Genomic DNA, 18,891 nt, shown 5'->3' with positions numbered 1-18,891 from the left:
AATGCTGGACACCCTGGCAGCCATTTTGAAATGGCTTACTTTACAGAGGCTTACAGTGGTGGTTGAGTTTGTGAGTATGTTTCTTAATGAAATTAAAAAACAAAATGGCGGTCCTTGTTATACCATGGTAGGTCCTTCCACTCAGTGTCATGAATTTTTTACTTTTCTTTGACTCTGCTCATGTAGTTAAAAACGGCAATGTAAAATACAGTGCTAAATCTTTGCCTTTGTAGGGTGTGACGTTTCGGGTAGAGAGCGGAGAGCTGGTGATCGCCCGCATCCTCCACGGTGGGATGATCGACCAGCAGGGCCTCCTCCACGTCGGTGACATTATCAAGGAGGTGAACGCGAAAGAGGTGGGCAACGACCCCAAGGTGCTCCAGCAGATGCTGAAAGAGGCCAGCGGCAGTGTGGTGCTCAAGATCCTCCCCAGCTACCAGGAGCCTCACACCCCACGCCAGGTGAGTTGATCCATGATTTCTCTGTGACCCCATACAGTGAACCATATGACCTGCCATCCAGTCAGTGTCCGATGAAGGGCCTAAACATTTTCAAAAGACTCCAACCACCCAAGTCATAGACTGTTCTCTCTGCTACTGCACGGCAAGCTGTACCTCTGCTCCAAGTCTGGAGCCAACAGGACCCTGAACAACTTCCAACTCCAAACCATACGACTGTTAAGTAGTTAGTTTAATAGTTGACCAAATAGCTACCCGAAATAAAGAATTCAGACCCCTTCCCTTTTTTTTACATTTTGTTACATTACAGCCTTTTCCTAAAATGGATGAAATAAATAAAAATCCTCATCAATCTACCCACAATACCCCTTGTCAAAGCAAAAACAGGTTTTTAGAAATGTTTGCAAATGTATTAAAAATAAAAGACAGAAATACCTTATTTACCCATAGTTTCTTCAGCTGTCCTTGTGGCTGGTCTCAGACAATTCCAAACAAATTTGTGCACAACATTTGCAAGAAATAAGTTTTTTATGCTTTTGGGAAATTTCTGGGTTAATTTTTTTTCAGCTCATGGAACATGGGACCAACACTTTACATGTTGCGTTTATTTTTTGGTTCAGCATAAATGTAACCCTAGCCCATATCTGTTTTGGGATTTCTGTATATCTGAAAGCATTTTATATGTGTATCCAATATGCCAAAAACGTCCACTTAGCCTATCAAATCTTTTCAGATTTACATGAAATTGTATTTTGGTTTTCAGAAAATACTGTAGAGCCAATGTCTCCCTCCTGCAGTCTTTAACCATGTGTCTCCTTCCAAGAATACACATCCAATGCAACCTCTTCAAGTGAGTGCTATGGTGGCATTTATTGTCATGAATATTGCCTTGGATGCAGCTCTGCAGAGTGGTGACCTTAACCTTAACCACACTGCTAATGCTAATGTCAAACCCTAACCTTAGATTAAGACCAAAAAGCACATTTACATTTTCCTGAATTTGTACGATATATCCAATTTTGACTTTGTAGCTGGTCCATCTAGTGGACATCACTCAGTTCTGCCTGCAGGCCAAGATTCATGACAATAAACATCAACCTGCCAATTGCGCTGGCAATTTTACTTTTACAATTTTGTGATATTTGTATTTATTTTTTTAAGTGTAATCCTACTAATGGCTTTTCTCTCATGAATAATGAATTAGCTACTGGAGTCGCCGTGAGGATGAGAGAGCAAACCAAAAAGGGCCAGAAAAACAGAAAAAGATCTGTACAGTACATCTGTTCCAACTAGAAAGAAAATGTTTCAATCGGTTATTTCAACCCACAGACTCAGCATTCAGTTGACAAAAATAGTTATTCAGAATAGTGTATGCACCCTAAATGAATACACCTAAAACACATTACTGGTTACTATTAGTCCCCTTGAACCTTTCCGCCCAGCCTTTGGATTCCTTGTTAGTATAGTGTCCTTAGCTCTGTGATTCTAGCTAATGGACCCAGAATCTCTGAGGAGTCAACCCACTGGGCACAGATGTCAGTTCAATGTCTATTCCACGTTGGTTCAATGTCATTTCATGAAATGATGTTGAATCACGGTTGTTTCAACCAGTGTGTGCCCAGTGGGAAAGAGTGTGCGAGATTGATTGTACTCAGTGGCATCATGACCCAAATGAAATAAATAACAATAAAATGTTTTGTCAGATACCCCCGGAGAGGTACAGTGAAAGGTTTTCTTTTGCAGGGTCAGCCATAGTAATACAGTACCCCTGGTGCAAATGAGGGTTAAGTGCCTTGCTCAAGGGCACATCGACAGATTTTTCACCTTGTCGGCTGGAGTATTTGAACCAGCGACTCTTCGGTAACTGACCCAGAGATCAAGGAAAAGCTCACAGGACTGGACACCTCTCTCAAATAGCAGTAATTCATGGCATGCTAATCGCCCACAGGTCTGTACTGTCCATCCAGTCCACTGACATTTTGAAATCAGTCCCTGGGCTATTATATTTGGCACATTTCAAAAGGTTCTGAGAAGAAAATGTAGAGGTTACGGCATTGAAATACTTCCTGGCGACCGGCGAGGGTCCATTTTGAAGTATTTTGATCTCCGGAGGCGACTTCAGGCTGTCCAAACCAGATAATTGCTGCAAAATGGCTTCTCTGAAAGGGAGAGAGATGACAGATGAGATGCTACTGTCTGTTTGTGCAGACATTTCCCTTGCATCTCAAAACTGCTCCATCATCATAACACATCTTCAAATCAAATCAAATGTTATTTGTCACATACACATGGTTAGCAGATGTTAATGCGAGGACAGCGAAATGCTTGTGCTTCTAGTTCCGACGATGCATTAATAACCAATGGGTAATCTAACCTAACAATTCCACAACTACTACCTTATACACACACAAGTGTAAAGGGATAAAGAATATGTACATAAAGATATATGAATGAGTGATGGTACAGAACGGCATAGGCAAGATGCAGTAGATGGTATAGAGTACAGTATATACATATGAGATGAGTAATGTAGAGTATGTAAACATTATATTAAGTGTTTAAAGTGGCTAGTGATACATTTTTGACATCAATTTCCATTAATAAAGTGACCTGGAGTTGAGTCAGTATGTTGGCAGCAGCCACTCAATGTTAGTGGTGGCTGTTTAACAGTCTGATGGCCTTGAGATAGAAGCTGTTTTTCAGTCTCTCGGTCCCTGCTTTGATGCACCTGTACTGACCTTGCCTTCTGGATGATAGCGGGGGGAACAGGCAGTGGCTCGGGTGGTTGTTGTCCTTGATGATCTTTATGACCTTCCTGTGACATCGGGTGGTGTAGGTGTCCTGGAGGGCAGGTTGTTTGCCCCCGGTGATGCGTTGTGCAGACCTCACTACCCTCTGGAGAGCCTTACGGTTGTGGGCGGAGCAGTTGCCGTACCAGGCGGGGATACAGCCCGACAGGATGCTCTCGATTGTGCATCTGTAGAAGTTTGTGAGTGCTTTTGGTGACAAGCCAAATTTCTTCAGCCTCCTGAGGTTGAAGAGGCGCTGCTGCGCCTTCTTCACGATGCTGTCTGTGTGAGTGGACCAATTCAGTTTGTCCGTGATGTGTATGCCGAGGAACTTAAAACTTACTACCCTCTCCACTACTGTCCCGTCGATGTGGATAGGGGGGTGCTCCCTCTGCTGTTTCCTGAAGTCCACAATCATCTCTTTTGTTTTGTTGACGTTGAGTGTGAGTGTGAGGTTATTTTCCTGACACCACACTCCGAGGGCCCTCACCTCCTCCCTGTAGGCCGTCTCGTCGTTGTTGGTAATCAAGCCTACCACTGTAGTGTCGTCCGCAAACTTGATGATTGAGTTTGAGGCGTGCATGGCCACGCAGTCGTGGGTGAACATGGAGTACAGGAGAGGCCCCAGTGTTAAGGATCAGCGGGGTGGAGATGTTGTTACCTACCCTCACCACCTGGGGGCGGCCCGTCAGGAAGTCCAGTACCCAGTTGCACAGGGCGGGGTCGAGACCCAGGGTCTCGAGCTTGATGATGAGTTTGGAGTGTACTATGGTGATAAATGCTGAGCTGTAGTCGATGAACAGCATTCTCACATAGGTATTCCTCTTGTCCAGGTGGGATAGGGCAGTGTGCAGTGTGGTTGCGATTGCGTCGTCTGTGGACCTATTGGGGCGGTAAGCAAATTGGAGTGGGTCTAGGGTGTCAGGTAGGGTGGAGATGATACGGTCCTTGACTAGTCTCTCAAAGCACTCCATGATGACGGAAGTGAGTGCTGCGGGGCTCAGTTACCTTAGCTTTCTTGGGAACAGGGACAATGGCGGCCCTCAACAATGAGATAAACAGTTTGTCCAAACACCGTAACATTACATTACATACAAGGCACTTTGTGCAGGTGGGTGCTACACTACATTGATAATGGATGATGCATTCCTCTTAAGTGCTCAATTAATCCAGTCCATTAAAGAGATCCGCCCGGTATATTACAAAGTACCAACATTAACTACCATCTCTCTGTACTGTGCTGGTGTATGCTGAGGTGACCGAGCTAAGTAGAATACTCCTTTTACTCAGTGTCCTGTCTGTGACTCCAAGTGACAATATTTCCCTCCACATTGCTAAAATCACCGGGGGGTAGAAGGGGTGATGGGAGGGCTAGAGTAGCTCAGGGGCTGAGGGGAGCATTTCATTCACACTTCAACTTGCTGCCATGAGTAATCACCGTTGAGCATAGGGAAGGGTTGCCATGGCTACCTGTTTGGGCTCTAACTTCCTCCGACTCTTCCATTTTTAGGAGATGGGATACAGGGGTGGTGCTCTAGCTTTGTGTTGTCTGGGACAGTAAGAGGCAGATGAATGAGTTTCATGTGAGCAAGGCTGTTTGATTGAGATGGTCTTGACCAGATACTGTAGCTATTCACCAGGAATCATTGAGACCACACACAGGTTGCCGGTATTGTGTTCATAGTAGTATGGCATGTAAACAAATACTGTAATAAAGTGTTTAACGTTTTGAAGTAGGCAGTGTATTGAGCACTAGATATTATGTTTATTTTTATTTTTTATTTTTTTATTTCACCTTTATTTAACCAGGTAGGCTAGTTGAGAACAAGTTCTCAATTGCAACTGCGACCTGGCCAAGATAAAGCAAAGCAGTGTGAACAGACAACACAGAGTTACACATGGAGTAAACAATTACAATTTTCAATAACACAGTCAATAACACAGTAGAAAAAAAAAGAGAGTCTATATACATTGTGTGCAAAAGGTGAATAATTACAATTTTGCAGATTAACACTGGAGTGATAAATGATCAGATGGTCATGTACAGGTAGAGATATTGGTGTGCAAAAGAGCAGAAAAGTAAATAAATAAAAACAGTATGGGGATGAGGTAGGTAAAATTTGGTGGGCTATTTACCGATAGACTATGTACAGCTGCAGCGATCGATTAGCTGCTCAGATAGCAGATGTTTGAAATTGGTGAGGGAGATAAAAGTCTCCAACTTCAGCGATTTTTGCAATTCGTTCCAGTCACAGGCAGCAGAGAACTGGAACGAAAGGCGGCCAAATGAGGTGTGGGCTTTAGGGATAATCAGTGAGATGCGCGTGCTACGGGTGGGTGTTGCCATCGTGACCAGTGAACTGAGATAAGGCGGAGCTTTACCTAGCATGGACTTGTAGATGACCTGGAGCCAGTGGGTCTGGCGACGAATATGTAGCGAGGGCCAGCCGACTAGAGCATACAGGTCGCAGTGGTGGGTGGTATAAGTGGTGGTATAAGAGTGTTGGAAGCTATTTTGTAGATGACATCACCGAAGTCGAGGATCGGTAGGATAGTCAGTTTTACTAGGGTAAGTTTGGCGGCGTGAGTGAAGGAGGCTTTGTTGCGGAATAGAAAGCCGACTCTAGATTTGATTTTAGATTGGAGATGTTTGATATGAGTCTGGAAGGAGAGTTTACAGTCTAGCCAGACACCTAGGTACTTATAGATGTCCACATATTCTAGGTCGGAACCATCCAGGGTGGTGATGCTAGTCGGTCGTGCGGGTGCAGGCAGCGAATGGTTGAAAAGCATGCATTTGGTTTTACTAGCGTTTAAGAGCAGTTGGAGGCCACAGAAGGAGTGTTGTATGGCATTGAAGCTCGTTTGGAGGTTAGATAGCACAGTGTCCAAGGACGGGCCGGAAGTATACAGAATGGTGTCGTCTGCGTAGAGGTGGATCAGGGAATCAATCGCCCGCAGCAAGAGCAACATCATTGATATATACAGAGAAAAGAGTCGGCCCGAGAATGTATTATGTTTAGATGGTGTTTACCTCTACTCAAGCTCTGACCTGTTCACCGAGCTCCCTCTCTATCTCCCTCAGACGTATGTGAAGTGTCACTTTGACTACGACCCGTCCCATGACAACCTAATCCCCTGTAAGGAGGCAGGCCTGGGCTTCAGCAGTGGAGACATCCTGCAGCTTTTCAACCAGGAGGACCTCAACTGGTGGCAGGTCAGTCACTTCTAACGGACAACCACTGTTTAGTCTTTCACTTTATCATGTTTATCCTAAATAGTTTAAAAAAGATATGTTGTGGTTCCAATGCAGTGATCGAAGCACTTTATGAATGTATTTCCACCACAGGCATGTCACCTAGTGGGGGGCAGTGCAGGCCTCATCCCTAGCCAGCTACTGGAGGAGAAGAGGAAGGCTTTTGTCAAGAGAGATCTGGAGCTGGTTACTACAGGTACTGTATATTATATACTGAGGATACAAAGGAGCTTGGCATCTTCCACACACTAAAGACAGCACTCAATTTACTCAAGTTGAACACATTTACTTGGCAAGTTAACAAATTATTTACAATGACGGCCTACCCCAGCCAAACCCTAACCCGGATGACGCTGGGCCAATTGTGTGCTGCCCTATGGGACTCCCAATCCCAGCTGGTTGTGATAGTCTGGAATCGAACCAAGGTCTCTAGTGTTGCCTCTAGCACTGCTATGCAGTGCCTTAGACCGCTGCTCCACTCAGGAGTCCACATTTGTCAGGAAGATAAAACAAGAAAAACTAAAATGGGATAAGATTATACTTTTTTTATTGTCTGAATGCGCAAAATATGGTCCACCAACATGAAACATGAATAGAATAAATGCGACAAAATAAATACTTTTTTTTGTTCTGTGTGTTTTGTGTGCGTACGCTTCGACTGCCTGCTTGTCCCCTTGTCACCCTTCAAGATGGTTGTTTAATCAGTGAAGAGGGACTACCAGAAAGCAGCAGACTTAGAAAGACATGACTCAGAAAGGCAGGCTGTTCCTCCTTAAGCTCCTTCTAGACAGGAGGTGCCAGGTCACATTCATACTGTAGTGTTCTCTTTCTGTCTGTAGCACAGGTGGTAGGAGGTGAGTCCCCCACTCTGCCCTGCCTGCAGCCACATGCTCTTCACTTCAGTAGAGGGAGGTGGCAGTCAGGCAGTCCACTAAGGCACTAAGACTGCCCTTGGACCTGTATGAGACAAATATGTGACACTTGTGGGGGTTATTCACGCAGTATATGATATGGCCATACAGTCATACATACAATTTCTTCCAGAAAACTGTTTAAAAATAAAACATTTTGGTATCCAAATACGTATGTCTTCAGTGTGCAAAAAATAATAATAATTTAAAAAAAAAAATCTGAATAATTTATTTACATCTTAGCTTATTCCACAAAGAAATCCTAAAATGGCCCGGACAATATTATTTGCACCATCTAGAAGTAGTTAGAAATAATTAGATTTCCAGCAGGTGATTCTCCTTTACTTTGGAATTGAACTCACTAGTGGTGAGTTGCAGGTGCCTGCAGTATAAACATCACGTATTCATCCAGGTTAAATAGAGAAGAGGACTGGTACCTGTAGTAACCAGCTCCAGATCTCTCTTGACACTGTGTGTACTGCAACGAGCATGGACAAAAGAAAGAACCAGAGAATTATCTGAGGACGTCAGACACAAGATTGTAGTCAAGCATGGACAATCTCAATGCCACAAGTCCATCTCCAGAGACCTTGATGTTCCTGTTTCCACCGTATGTAATGTTATCGAGATGTTTGAGGCCCATGCCACTGTAGCCAACCTCACTGGACATGGCCTCAAAGAGAAAACTTGATGGAAGATTGCAGCGAAGGATTGTTAGAATGGTGGATAAGCACCTCGGCCAACTGCTACACATATTCAAGCTGACCTTCAGACACAAGGTAGAACAGTTTCCTGTCGCACCATCCGTCGCCAACTCAATGGAAGGGGTAGGAGACCCAGGAGGACCCCACTGCTTAGAGAAAGACTGGAAAGCCTGACTGCAATTTGACAAAACAGACTTGAGCATGCCTTTCTGACAACCCAGTGTTAGAACACTGGGTCTCCGTCAAAGGTCATGGGTCTTCCAGCAGGACAATGACCCCAAACACACTTCAAAAAGCACCCAGGAATGGTTCATGACAAAACGCTGGACTGTTCTGAAGTGGCCAGCAATGAGTTCAGATCTAAATCCCATTGAAAACAGCACCTTTCTAATCTGGGAGCACAAGAGGAGTGGCCCAAACTGCCAGTACAGAGGTGCAGGAAGCTCGTCGTTGGCTACAGGAAGCGCTTGATTGCAGTTATTTTGACCTAAGGCTGTGCTTCCAAATATTAAGTCAAGGGTATCAATAATTTTGTCAATGTCATTTTTTTTATTTTTTTTAAATTTAAATGGATATATTAAGTTCTGAATAAAAAACAAAGGTTCTGTAATATTAACAGTGAAATAAAGAATTGTGGAGAACAAATACTTTGTTAAATTTCAACTTATTTTTAGGGAAAATTGTGAGAAAAAAGTACAAGGATGCAATTTTTTGGGGCCACGACTGTATACAAAATGCCTATCCCAAGCTACTTATAGTCAACACATGTATTGATTGTATCAAGTCAATGTAAGAATCAAACACACAATAGTCGTGTTGCAAGCACCATGGTCCTACCGACTGAGCCATTGGAACCAGAATTCAGTATATGATTTTAATGTGATCGAGACATATTTAAAAAGCAGAAGTGGTCCATTTTCAAAGGTCCGGCCCTTTAATGCATTCCATCAACAAATATATAAACTGCGTCAATATCACAGTCATAACTGTATCCATGAACAAAGAGACATATCAAGGGGTTATGTCATGCCCATTGTTATCTCTGCTTCAAACGAATGTCCTTAAAGCCCACCAGCCAGCCATACTGAAGAAACGACTGGGCAGTGACAGAGATTCCCAGCCAGCCATACTGAAGAGACGACTGGGCAGTGACAGAGATTCCCTGCCAGCCATACTGAAGAGATGACTGGGCAGTGACAGAGATTCCCAGCCAGCCATACTGAAGAGACGACTGGGCGGTGACAGAGATTCCCAGCCAGCCATACTGAAGAGACGACTGGGCAGGGACAGAGATTCCCAGCCAGCCATACTGAAGAGACGACTGGGCAGTGGCAGAGATTCCCAGCCAGCCATACTGAAGAGACGACTGGGCAGTGACAGAGATTCCCAGCCAGCCATACTGAAGAGACGACTGGGCAGTGGCAGAGATTCCCAGCCAGCCATACTGAAGAGACGACTGGGCAGTGACAGAGATTCCCAGCCAGCCATACTGAAGAGATGACTGGGCAGGGACAGAGATTCCCAGCCAGCCATACTGAAGAGACGACTGGGCAGTGACAGAGATTCCCAGCCATACTGAAGAGACGACTGGGCAGTGACAGAGATTCCCAGCCATACTGAAGAGACGACTGGGCAGTGACAGAGATTCCCAGCCAGCCATACTGAAGAGACGACTGGGCAGTGACAGAGACTCCCAGCCAGCCATACTGAAGAGACGACTGGGCGGTGACAGAGATTCCCAGCCAGCCATACTGAAGAGACGACTGGGCAGTGACAGAGATTCCCAGCCATACTGAAGAGACGACTGGGCAGTGACAGAGATTCCCAGCCAGCCATACTGAAGAGATGACTGGGCAGTGACAGAGATTCCCAGCCAGCCATACTGAAGAGATGACTGGGCAGTGACAGAGATTCCCAGCCAGCCATACTGAAGAGACGACTGGGCAGGGACAGAGATTCCCAGCCAGCCATACTGAAGAGACGACTGGGCAGTGGCAGAGATTCCCAGGTGTACTGTTGTAATCAAATTGAACTGCCTTCCTTTCTGTAATGCAGGGGTATTCAACCTGGAGTCTTATTTTTTTTTAAATTATAGATATAGATATATATATATACCAAAAAAAAATTTTTTTTTTTTATTCATGATTTTATGAATATCACTAGAAACAGCAGAATAAACACATTTTAATTGACTTATCTACAGTAGAAAAGAGGAGAATAAAACTACTAGTAAGCTTTCTTCGCTTGAACATACATTTTTGCCAACACATAGCTAAACTTTGTTTATACAGCTAAACAGCTGGAGTTACCTTTCTAGCTAATAGGCTATGTTAGAGTTACACTTCCTCTAACAAATCCAATGTGGGGAGGTCAAAATAATGAAAACCAATCTTTTAAATCCATTCATTATAAAATGTTGATTAGTTCTCCTTGCCATTATCTGTCACCTAATGATAAGACAAGACGTGGGAACATTTACATTTTTTTGCTAATATATGAAGGGGGTCCCTGGGTCGCTGTTTGCCTGGGAGGAGGTTTCTGGGAAAGATTGAAGGCCCCTGCTGTAATGCATTGGCATACTCCCCTCTGGTGGTACAGGCTACATATTGCAGACTTGATTTATGATACAGAGCAGCAACATTGTAAAAGGCAACCGACCCTGACTGGCAGGTACTATCCATTAAATTGATAAAGACTCAATTTAAGTGGGTTGGGAAGTACTGAATGAAGACAACATTTTGTGTGTTGCCTTTCTCAGGTCCTCTTTGTTCTGGAATGGGTGGGAAGAAGAAAAAAAAGATGATGTATCTGACAACCAAAAATGCAGGTACGTTTTTTTTGTGCCAAAATGACAATTCGTAAACGTAACAATGTTTGAAACTGCTGCCATTGTATTCTTTACTTGTAAACTTGATTATAAAACAGTGTAAACGGTTGTCAATGTTGTATGCTATATTGTGTATGTGCAGCACGAATTAGATTAGGTAAAGTAATACTGATAGTAACACTGATTATGTGGATGTCTGATATCAATATGTTCCTGTCCAGAGTTTGATCGGCACGAGCTGAGGATCTACGAGGAGGTTGCCAAGGTTTCCCCGTTTCGCCGGAAGACGTTGGTTCTGATTGGAGCACAGGGAGTGGGCCGCCGTAGTCTAAAAAACAAACTGTTGGTATCAGACCCCCTGCGCTACGGGACCACCATCCCCTGTGAGTAGCACTACAGTAGCATTTAACACTGACCAGCCATTGACATTGACCCTCTGTGATTTATGCCATATTTAATTTTTTTTTTAAAAACATACAAACAATTTAGAAATACAAATACTGTATTCACATTTGTATGAGATACAAGGGCTACATTTCTTTATTCTGTGTGCGTTGCTCAGCACTGTGCTTGTCAGTTGCTACACCTTTCTGTACATCACCCAACAACAACCGTCAATCTCTCTTTATTACCTGTTTCCAGTTACTTCGAGGAAACCCAAGGTGGATGAGAAGGATGGACAGATGTATTCGTTCATGACTCGCACTGAGATGGATACGGACATTAAGAACGGACGCTTCCTGGAGCACGGCGAGTACGACGGGAACCTCTACGGCACCAAGATCAACTCCATCCATGAGGTGGTGGATGCTGGAAAGATCTGCATCCTGGATGTCAACCCACAGGTAGACTATAGCATCTGGGCATCTTTATTCATTCATCGGTGTAATACTCCAGACACATTTTCTCTGCATCAATGTCTAGAGAAGAGGTTGATCTTGACCTTTTTTTCTTTCTTTTTTGAAAGGACAACAGAATTGGGTCCCCCCCTTCGTATTTTATTGTTTTATGGAGATTGTTGTCTACATTACCACTATGCCAAACTTTGGCACATAGATCAGTGAAGTAATAGGATTATTATAGAACGTTCTTATTTTTTTAACCAAAGCCAAGGTTTGCATTTACGGAGATGAAATGGAAGGAATGGAACACTTTAATGAGACTCAATATTCCCAAGTGGTTCATAGTTAATTTGATTAGCTCGTTACCTGCATTAGCATCTACTAATAATCTATGATTAAAACTGCATTTCAACTATTTAATTTCTTTCTGCAGGCACTTAAGGTTCTGCGGACATCAGAGTTCCTTCCCTACGTGGTGTTTATTGAGGCTCCAGATTATGAGGTTCTCAAAGCCATGAATAAGTCTGCCAAAGAAGCCGGAGTGATGACTAAGCAGTTAACAGTGAGTCCCAGACAGACTGGACAGTTGTATCATAGCTACATCATTGTTCCAGTTAGCAGAATATGTTGTTTGAAACGCGTTAAAATGTATGACTGGTATGTTGAACATGCATTAACCCTAGCAAATCATCATATTTAATTACAGTTTTTCTCAATTGCTAAAACACTAAAACCCATTGGCTGAACAAAGTTCTCAGTTGCCTGGACTCATTTAGCTAATTATGCAGTCTGTTGTCAATACCTTAAACCATTTCACATGATAAAACACAATTTGCAGACTTTTCAGCAAAACTCTAAACACATTCTCATTCTCAAAACACATTCTGCACTCTAATGCATATGTCATCCATACTGGTAAACACAAGTGGCAACAATCAAATACAAATAGAGAACATACAGTGCCTTGCGAAAGTATTCGGCCCCCTTGAACTTTGCGACCTTTTGCCACATTTCAGGCTTCAAACATAAAGATATAAAACTTTATTTTTTTGTGAAGAATCAACAACAAGTGGGACACAATCATGAAGTGGAACGACATTTATTGGATATTTCTAACTTTTTAACAAATCAAAAACTGAAAAATTGGCCGTGCAAAATTATTCAGCCCCTTTACTTTCAGTGCAGCAAACTCTCTCCAGAAGTTCAATGAGGATCTCTGAATGATCCAATGTTGACCTAAATGACTAATGATGATAAATACAATCCACCTGTGTGTAATCAAGTCTCCGTATAAATGCACCTGCACTGTGATAGTCTCAGAGGTCCTTTAAAAGCGCAGAGAGCATCATGAAGAACAAGGAACATACCAGGCAGGTCCGAGATACTGTTGTGAAGAACTTTAAAGCCGGATTTGGATACAAAAATATTTCCCAAGCTTTAAACATCCCAAGGAGCACTGTGCAAGCGCTAATATTGAAATGGAAGGAATATCAGACCACTGCAAATCTACCAAGACCTGGCCGTCCCTCTAAACTTTCAGCTCATACAAGGAGAAGACTGATCAGAGATGCAGCCAAGAGGCCCATGATCACTCTGGATGAACTGCAGAGATCTACAGCTGAGGTGGGAGACTCTGTCCATAGGACAACAATCAGTCGTATATTGCACAAATCTGGCCTTTATGGAAGAGTGGCAAGAAGAAAGCCATTTCTTAAAGATATCCATAAAAAGTGTCGGTTAAAGTTTGCCACAAGCCACCTGGGAGACACACCAAACATGTGGAAGAAGGTGCTCTGGTCAGATGAAACCAAAATTGAACTTTTTGGCAACAATGCAAAACGTTATGTTTGGCGTAAAAGCAACACAGCTGAACACACCATCCCCACTGTCAAACATGGTGGTGGCAGCATCATGGTTTGGGCCTGCTTTTCTTCAGCAGGGACAGGGAAGATGGTTAAAATTGATGGGAAGATGGATGGAGCCAAATACAGGACCATTCTGCTGTTCACAAATGCTCTCCATCCAACCTCACTGAGCTCGAGCTGTTTTGCAAGGAGGTATGGGAAAAAATTTCAGTCTCTCGATGTGCAAAACTGATAGAGACATACCCCAAGCGACTTACAGCTGTAATCGCAGCAAAAGGTGGCTCTACAAAGTATTAACTTAAGGGGGCTGAATAATTTAGCACGCCCAATTTTTCAGTTTTTGATTTGTTAAAAAAGTTTGAAATATCCAATAAATGTCGTTCCACTTCATGATTGTGTCCCACTTGTTGTTGATTCTTCACAAAAAAATACAGTTTTATATCTTTATGTTTGAAGCCTGAAATGTGGCAAAAGGTCGCAAAGTTCAAGGGGGCCGAATACTTTCGCAAGGCACTGTAGTTGGTGAACCAGGCGAGGCTGTCATTTGAGAAACCAAGGCTGTTGAGTCTGCCGATAAGAATACGGTGATTGACAGAGTCGAAAGCCTTGGCCAGGTCGATGAAGGCGGCTGCACAGTACTGTCTTTTATCGATGGTGGTTATGATATCGTTTAGTACCTTGGGTGCCCCTCAGCCACGCTCGTGACTAGCTCGGAAACCGGATTGCACAGCGGAGAAGGTGCTGTGGGATTCGAAATGATCAGTGATCTGTTTGTCAACTTGGCTTTCAAATACTTTAGAAAGGCAGGGAAGGATGGATATAGGTCTATAACAGTTTGGGTCTAGAGTGTCACCCCCTTTAAAGAGGGGGTTGATCGCGGCAGCTTTCCAATCTTTAGGGATCTCGGACGATACAAAAGAGAGGTTGAACAGACTGGTAATAGGTGTTGCAACAATGGCGGCGGATAATTTTAGAAAGAGAGGGTCCAGATTGTCCAGCTCTTTCAGAGCATCTGCTAACTGGATTTGGGTGAAGGAGAAGCTGGGAAGGCTTGGGCAAGTAGCTGCGGGGGGTGCGGAGCTGTTGGCTGGGGTTGGGGTAGCCAGGAGGAAAGCATGGCCAGCCATAGAGAAATGCTTATTGAAATTCCCGATTATCGTGGATTTATCAGTGGTGACAGTGTTTCCTAGCCTCAGTGCAGTGGGCAGCTGGGAGGAGGTGCTCCTATTCTCCATGGACTTTACAGTGTCCCAAAACTTTTTGGAGTTAGAGCTACAGGATTCACATTTCTGTTTGAAAAAGCTAGTCTTTGCTTTCCTAACTGACTGTGTGTATTGGTTCCTGACTTCCCTGAAGAGTTGCGTATCGCGGGGACTATTCGATACTAGTGCAGTCCGCCACAGGATGTTTTTGTGCTGGTCGAGGGCAGTCAGGTCTGGAGTGAACCAAGGGCTATATCTGTTCTTAGTTCTACATTTTTTGAATGGGGCATGCTTATTTAAGATGGTGAGGAGATTACTTTTAAGGAACAACCAGGCATCCTCTACTGACGGGATGTGGTCAATATCTTTCCAGGATAGAAAGGCCTGCTCGCAGAAGTGTCTTAGGGAGCGTTTGACAGTGATGAGGGGTGGCCGTTTGACCGCGGATGCAGGCAATGAGGCACTGATCGCTGAGATTATGATTGAGAACAGCAGAGGTGTATTTGGTGGGCAAGTTGGTCAGGATAATATCTATGAGGGTGCCCATGTTTACGGATTTAGGGTTGTAACTGGTGGGTTCCTTGATAATTTGTGTGAGATTGAGGGCATCTAGCTTAGATTGTAGGACTGCCGGGGTGTTAAGCATATCCCAGTTTAGGTCACCTAACAGAACTAACTCTGAAGATAGATGAGGGGCAATCAATTCACATATGGTGTCCAGGGCACAGCTGGGAGCTGGGGGGGTCTATGACTTGTGGCAACAGTGAGAGACTTATTTCTGGAGAGAAACATTTTTAAAATTAGAAGCTCGAACTGTTTGGGCGTAGACCTCCTATCACCACTCTCATCACCATGTTGTTCCTCCCATGCAGGACTCTGAGCTGAAGAGGACATTGGATGAGAGCGAGAAGATCCAGCGTGCCTACGGACATTTCTTTGACCTGAACATCATCAACGACAGCCTGGAGGGGGCCTTCTGCGGCCTGAAGACGGCACTGGAGAGACTGAGCTCAGAGCAGCAGTGGGTTCCTGTCAGCTGGGTCTTCTAAAGGCCAATCAATCAGAGGTCAGGGCTAGAGGTCAGGAGGTCAGAATAGGGGTCAAAGGTCTGAGGAGTTGGCAGGTAGAGTGGGACCAATTAGGAGAGAGTAAATTGTAAAGGAGTGGAGTTTCCCTCAGCAGCGTGTAACGCTATACGATGTGCAAGTTACGTCAATTTTAGTTCCGTTTCCCTTGTTTTGTAGGCTAAAAATGAGCCTCAAATTTGCATCGTCCAAGTCATGAAAACGTGGCCATTTAAGATATATGTGAAATTGTATACTCTACCATAAGATGGTTTTCAATGTATTTGATGGCCAAGAAGAAGCATGAAGCCGAAAAGTGAAATCCGTTTCATTAGAACTACAAATCTTTCGGCAGCTCGCCAGGTCTACAATTCTTTTTTTTGCATTAAAAAAAGTACCGGCCTGCAATGTTCATTAACAAAAACAGCGTACACATCAAACAGCCTGTAAACCCTTCAAACAGCCTGTAAGTAACAAGTTCTTCCTGTGAGAGTTAGCTACTGCGTGATCTACAATGGCAGCCCACAGCCGGAAGACCCTGGATAAAAATGTGTTTTAAACACGTATTTGATAGTGAGGGACACATTCAACCCGACATATCATAAGTTTTGTTCCTTGACATTATGGATCTGCATTTGTTGATGGGAAATGTTTTTTTTTGTTGGTGAAACCAAATAGTTTACGTTTGTTTGATGAAGGGATCCAGGCTACAGTTCTTTCCACAACTTGGCATCAATGAAGAGTAAAAGTAAAAATGTTTCATGTAAATATTAATAGAAATGCCTATTTGCAGGACGAAACGAGTAAGTACTCGGCTAGAGCATGCATGCTCCGGCATGCTGTCAAAGCAGCAGGAGACGAAGTTCAAAGGATACTTTTCTACCTTTCTGCCATGTCTTACTTCTTGGGCGTCAAATATTTTTAGAGAAGGCATTGATATGACTAAATCACGAATATGAATATGATGTTATGTCATAAATATCTTAAATCACCTTGTTTTCCTGAATTTGATTATCAAGTCTTCATTACCATTCAAAAGATCTGGGCCCGGTTTCCCAATAGTTTCCCAATAGTAACTTAGGCATACGAGTGTTTTAACGTTTCTATCGTTCCTACAACGGCCAAATGTGTAACATGCGTTTCCCAAAACACCACGCAGAGAGAATGTTTGCTAAATGCGTCGTTGGAGCGTGTGTCGGTGCTGATAGGGTCGAAAGAAAGGCAGTGCTGCTCTCGGATCAGCTTTAGATATTGCCACATATGGCAGCAAATATTGAGGCTGGTTATCCAATAATAATGCACAAAATGTGGCATATCATTGCACATGTTGCTACACATAATGACAAATAGTGAGGCCAAAATTACAAAGAGTAGCTTAACCTAAAATGAGCAAAATATAACTGAACATAAAATGTACTTCAATATGATTGAAATACTGTATATAGGTGTTAGGGTCGTCGTCGTGGAAATGACCGGACCAAGGTGCAGGCTGGTGGGCGTACATTTTCCTTTATTTATGTAAATGTCGCCAACAAAACAAGAAACAAAGAAACGACCGTGAAGCTTCCTAGGGCTATAGTGCCACTAACAAAGATAACTACCCACAAAATACAAAGGAAAAAAGGCTGCCTAAGTATGATTCCCAATCAAAGACAACGATAGACAGCTGTCCCTGATTGAGAAACATACCCGGCCAAAACATAGAAACAGAAAACATAGAAATAAAGAAACTAGAATGCCCACCCTAGTCACACCCTGGCCTACCCAAAATGGAGAATAAAAGCCTCTCTATGGCCAGGGCGTGACAATAGGCCTATGCAGCCTATATTATTTATCTTTTAATGCAGTCATCTTAGTTTTCATTTGAAGCATTGTTTGTCATTTGCTTGGTTGTAACAATTGCAAAGACATTGCCAACTTTGTATTTGTAGTCGACTTTGTTCTGAAATTATCGGTGGTCACAGAGAGACAGCTAAACATCTTAACTCTATGTTTAGCGGAGATCTCTGTATGAGTGGGTGGTTAAGATAGCGCTGACCAAGGGTGCTTCGCCTCGAGCTCTGATAAAACAGGTTTCTACTTTTTGTTTTTCTCAAATTTTCATAATCATTTTACTTCATGCATTACTACATACACTCGGGTAGAACTATTAGAATACTCACCGTCCACCCGACCTCCCTGAATCCGTGAGAAATCGAAACAATGGACTAGCTTCTTTGGCGAGGCGCCTAGCTGCTTGCGAGGTCTACCTGAGAGTAGGAAGCAAAGACACAAACGGAGAGGCAGACATCGTGGGATCTTAGTGAGATTAAGACGCTGTGCGCCCCGTCCTACATTACCGAGCATATTACTCGCCAATGTTCAGTCATTAAATGAACAAAATTGACGAACTCAGAGTGAGGATCTCCTTCCAGAGGGACATCCGATCCTGTAACATACCTTTCTGAGATTTGGCTTTCCTCCGACATCCAAATGGATTATATACAACCAGCGGTTTTTAGTGTTTTTTGAAGGATAGGAAGTGGGCTCTCTCTGGCAAGAGCAAAGGTGTTGGGCTCTGCTTTATGACCAATAACACAGGGTGCGATGAAGGAAATGTACATGAACTTGCGAGCTTCTGCTCCCCCTATTTGGAATACTTGGTCATCAAATGTCGCCCTTTTTAGCTACCGAGAGAGTTCTCAGGGATTACCGCCATGTCTGTGTTCATCCCATCCCAAGCCGACACCAAAAAGGATCTCAAAGATCTTCATTAGACCCTGAACAAACTGGAGACCGCATTCCCGGAGGCAACGATCATTGTTGCGGGGGACTTTAACAAAAGTAATTTGAGAGCTCATGGTATATTGGTATTTGAGCTGTGCACCCAAATTATTACACGTCGACTGTCTATTTTGTGGAAATTCTACTCTTGACCACTGCTACACACCTTTCGACATGGGTATAAGGCCCTCTCCCATCCTCCTTTCGGCA

General features: G+C 43.5%; 1 protein-coding gene across 3 annotated transcripts in view; it reads left to right on the top strand.

Moving 5' to 3' along the window:
• The window catches only part of LOC110498836 (MAGUK p55 subfamily member 2-like), an 87,375-nt gene extending 69,878 nt beyond the window's left edge, over positions 1–17,497 (top strand). For all 3 annotated transcript variants that reach the window (XM_021575484.2, XM_036955626.1, XM_036955625.1), the window contains 8 exons: positions 234–461; positions 6,333–6,464; positions 6,597–6,699; positions 10,877–10,945; positions 11,167–11,328; positions 11,588–11,790; positions 12,221–12,349; positions 15,727–17,497. In XM_021575484.2, coding sequence (XP_021431159.1) covers positions 234–461; positions 6,333–6,464; positions 6,597–6,699; positions 10,877–10,945; positions 11,167–11,328; positions 11,588–11,790; positions 12,221–12,349; positions 15,727–15,903 — 1,203 coding nt within the window. In that variant the 3' untranslated portion in view covers positions 15,904–17,497. The remainder of the gene's footprint in view (positions 1–233; positions 462–6,332; positions 6,465–6,596; positions 6,700–10,876; positions 10,946–11,166; positions 11,329–11,587; positions 11,791–12,220; positions 12,350–15,726) is intronic.
• Positions 17,498–18,891: the final 1,394 nt, after the last annotated feature.

This window comes from Oncorhynchus mykiss, chromosome 20 (assembly GCF_013265735.2).
Source record: "Oncorhynchus mykiss isolate Arlee chromosome 20, USDA_OmykA_1.1, whole genome shotgun sequence".
Classification (NCBI taxonomy): Eukaryota; Metazoa; Chordata; class Actinopteri; order Salmoniformes; family Salmonidae; genus Oncorhynchus; species Oncorhynchus mykiss.
Note: the sequence above shows the minus strand (reverse complement) of the source record. Positions and strands in the feature narration are given on the sequence as shown.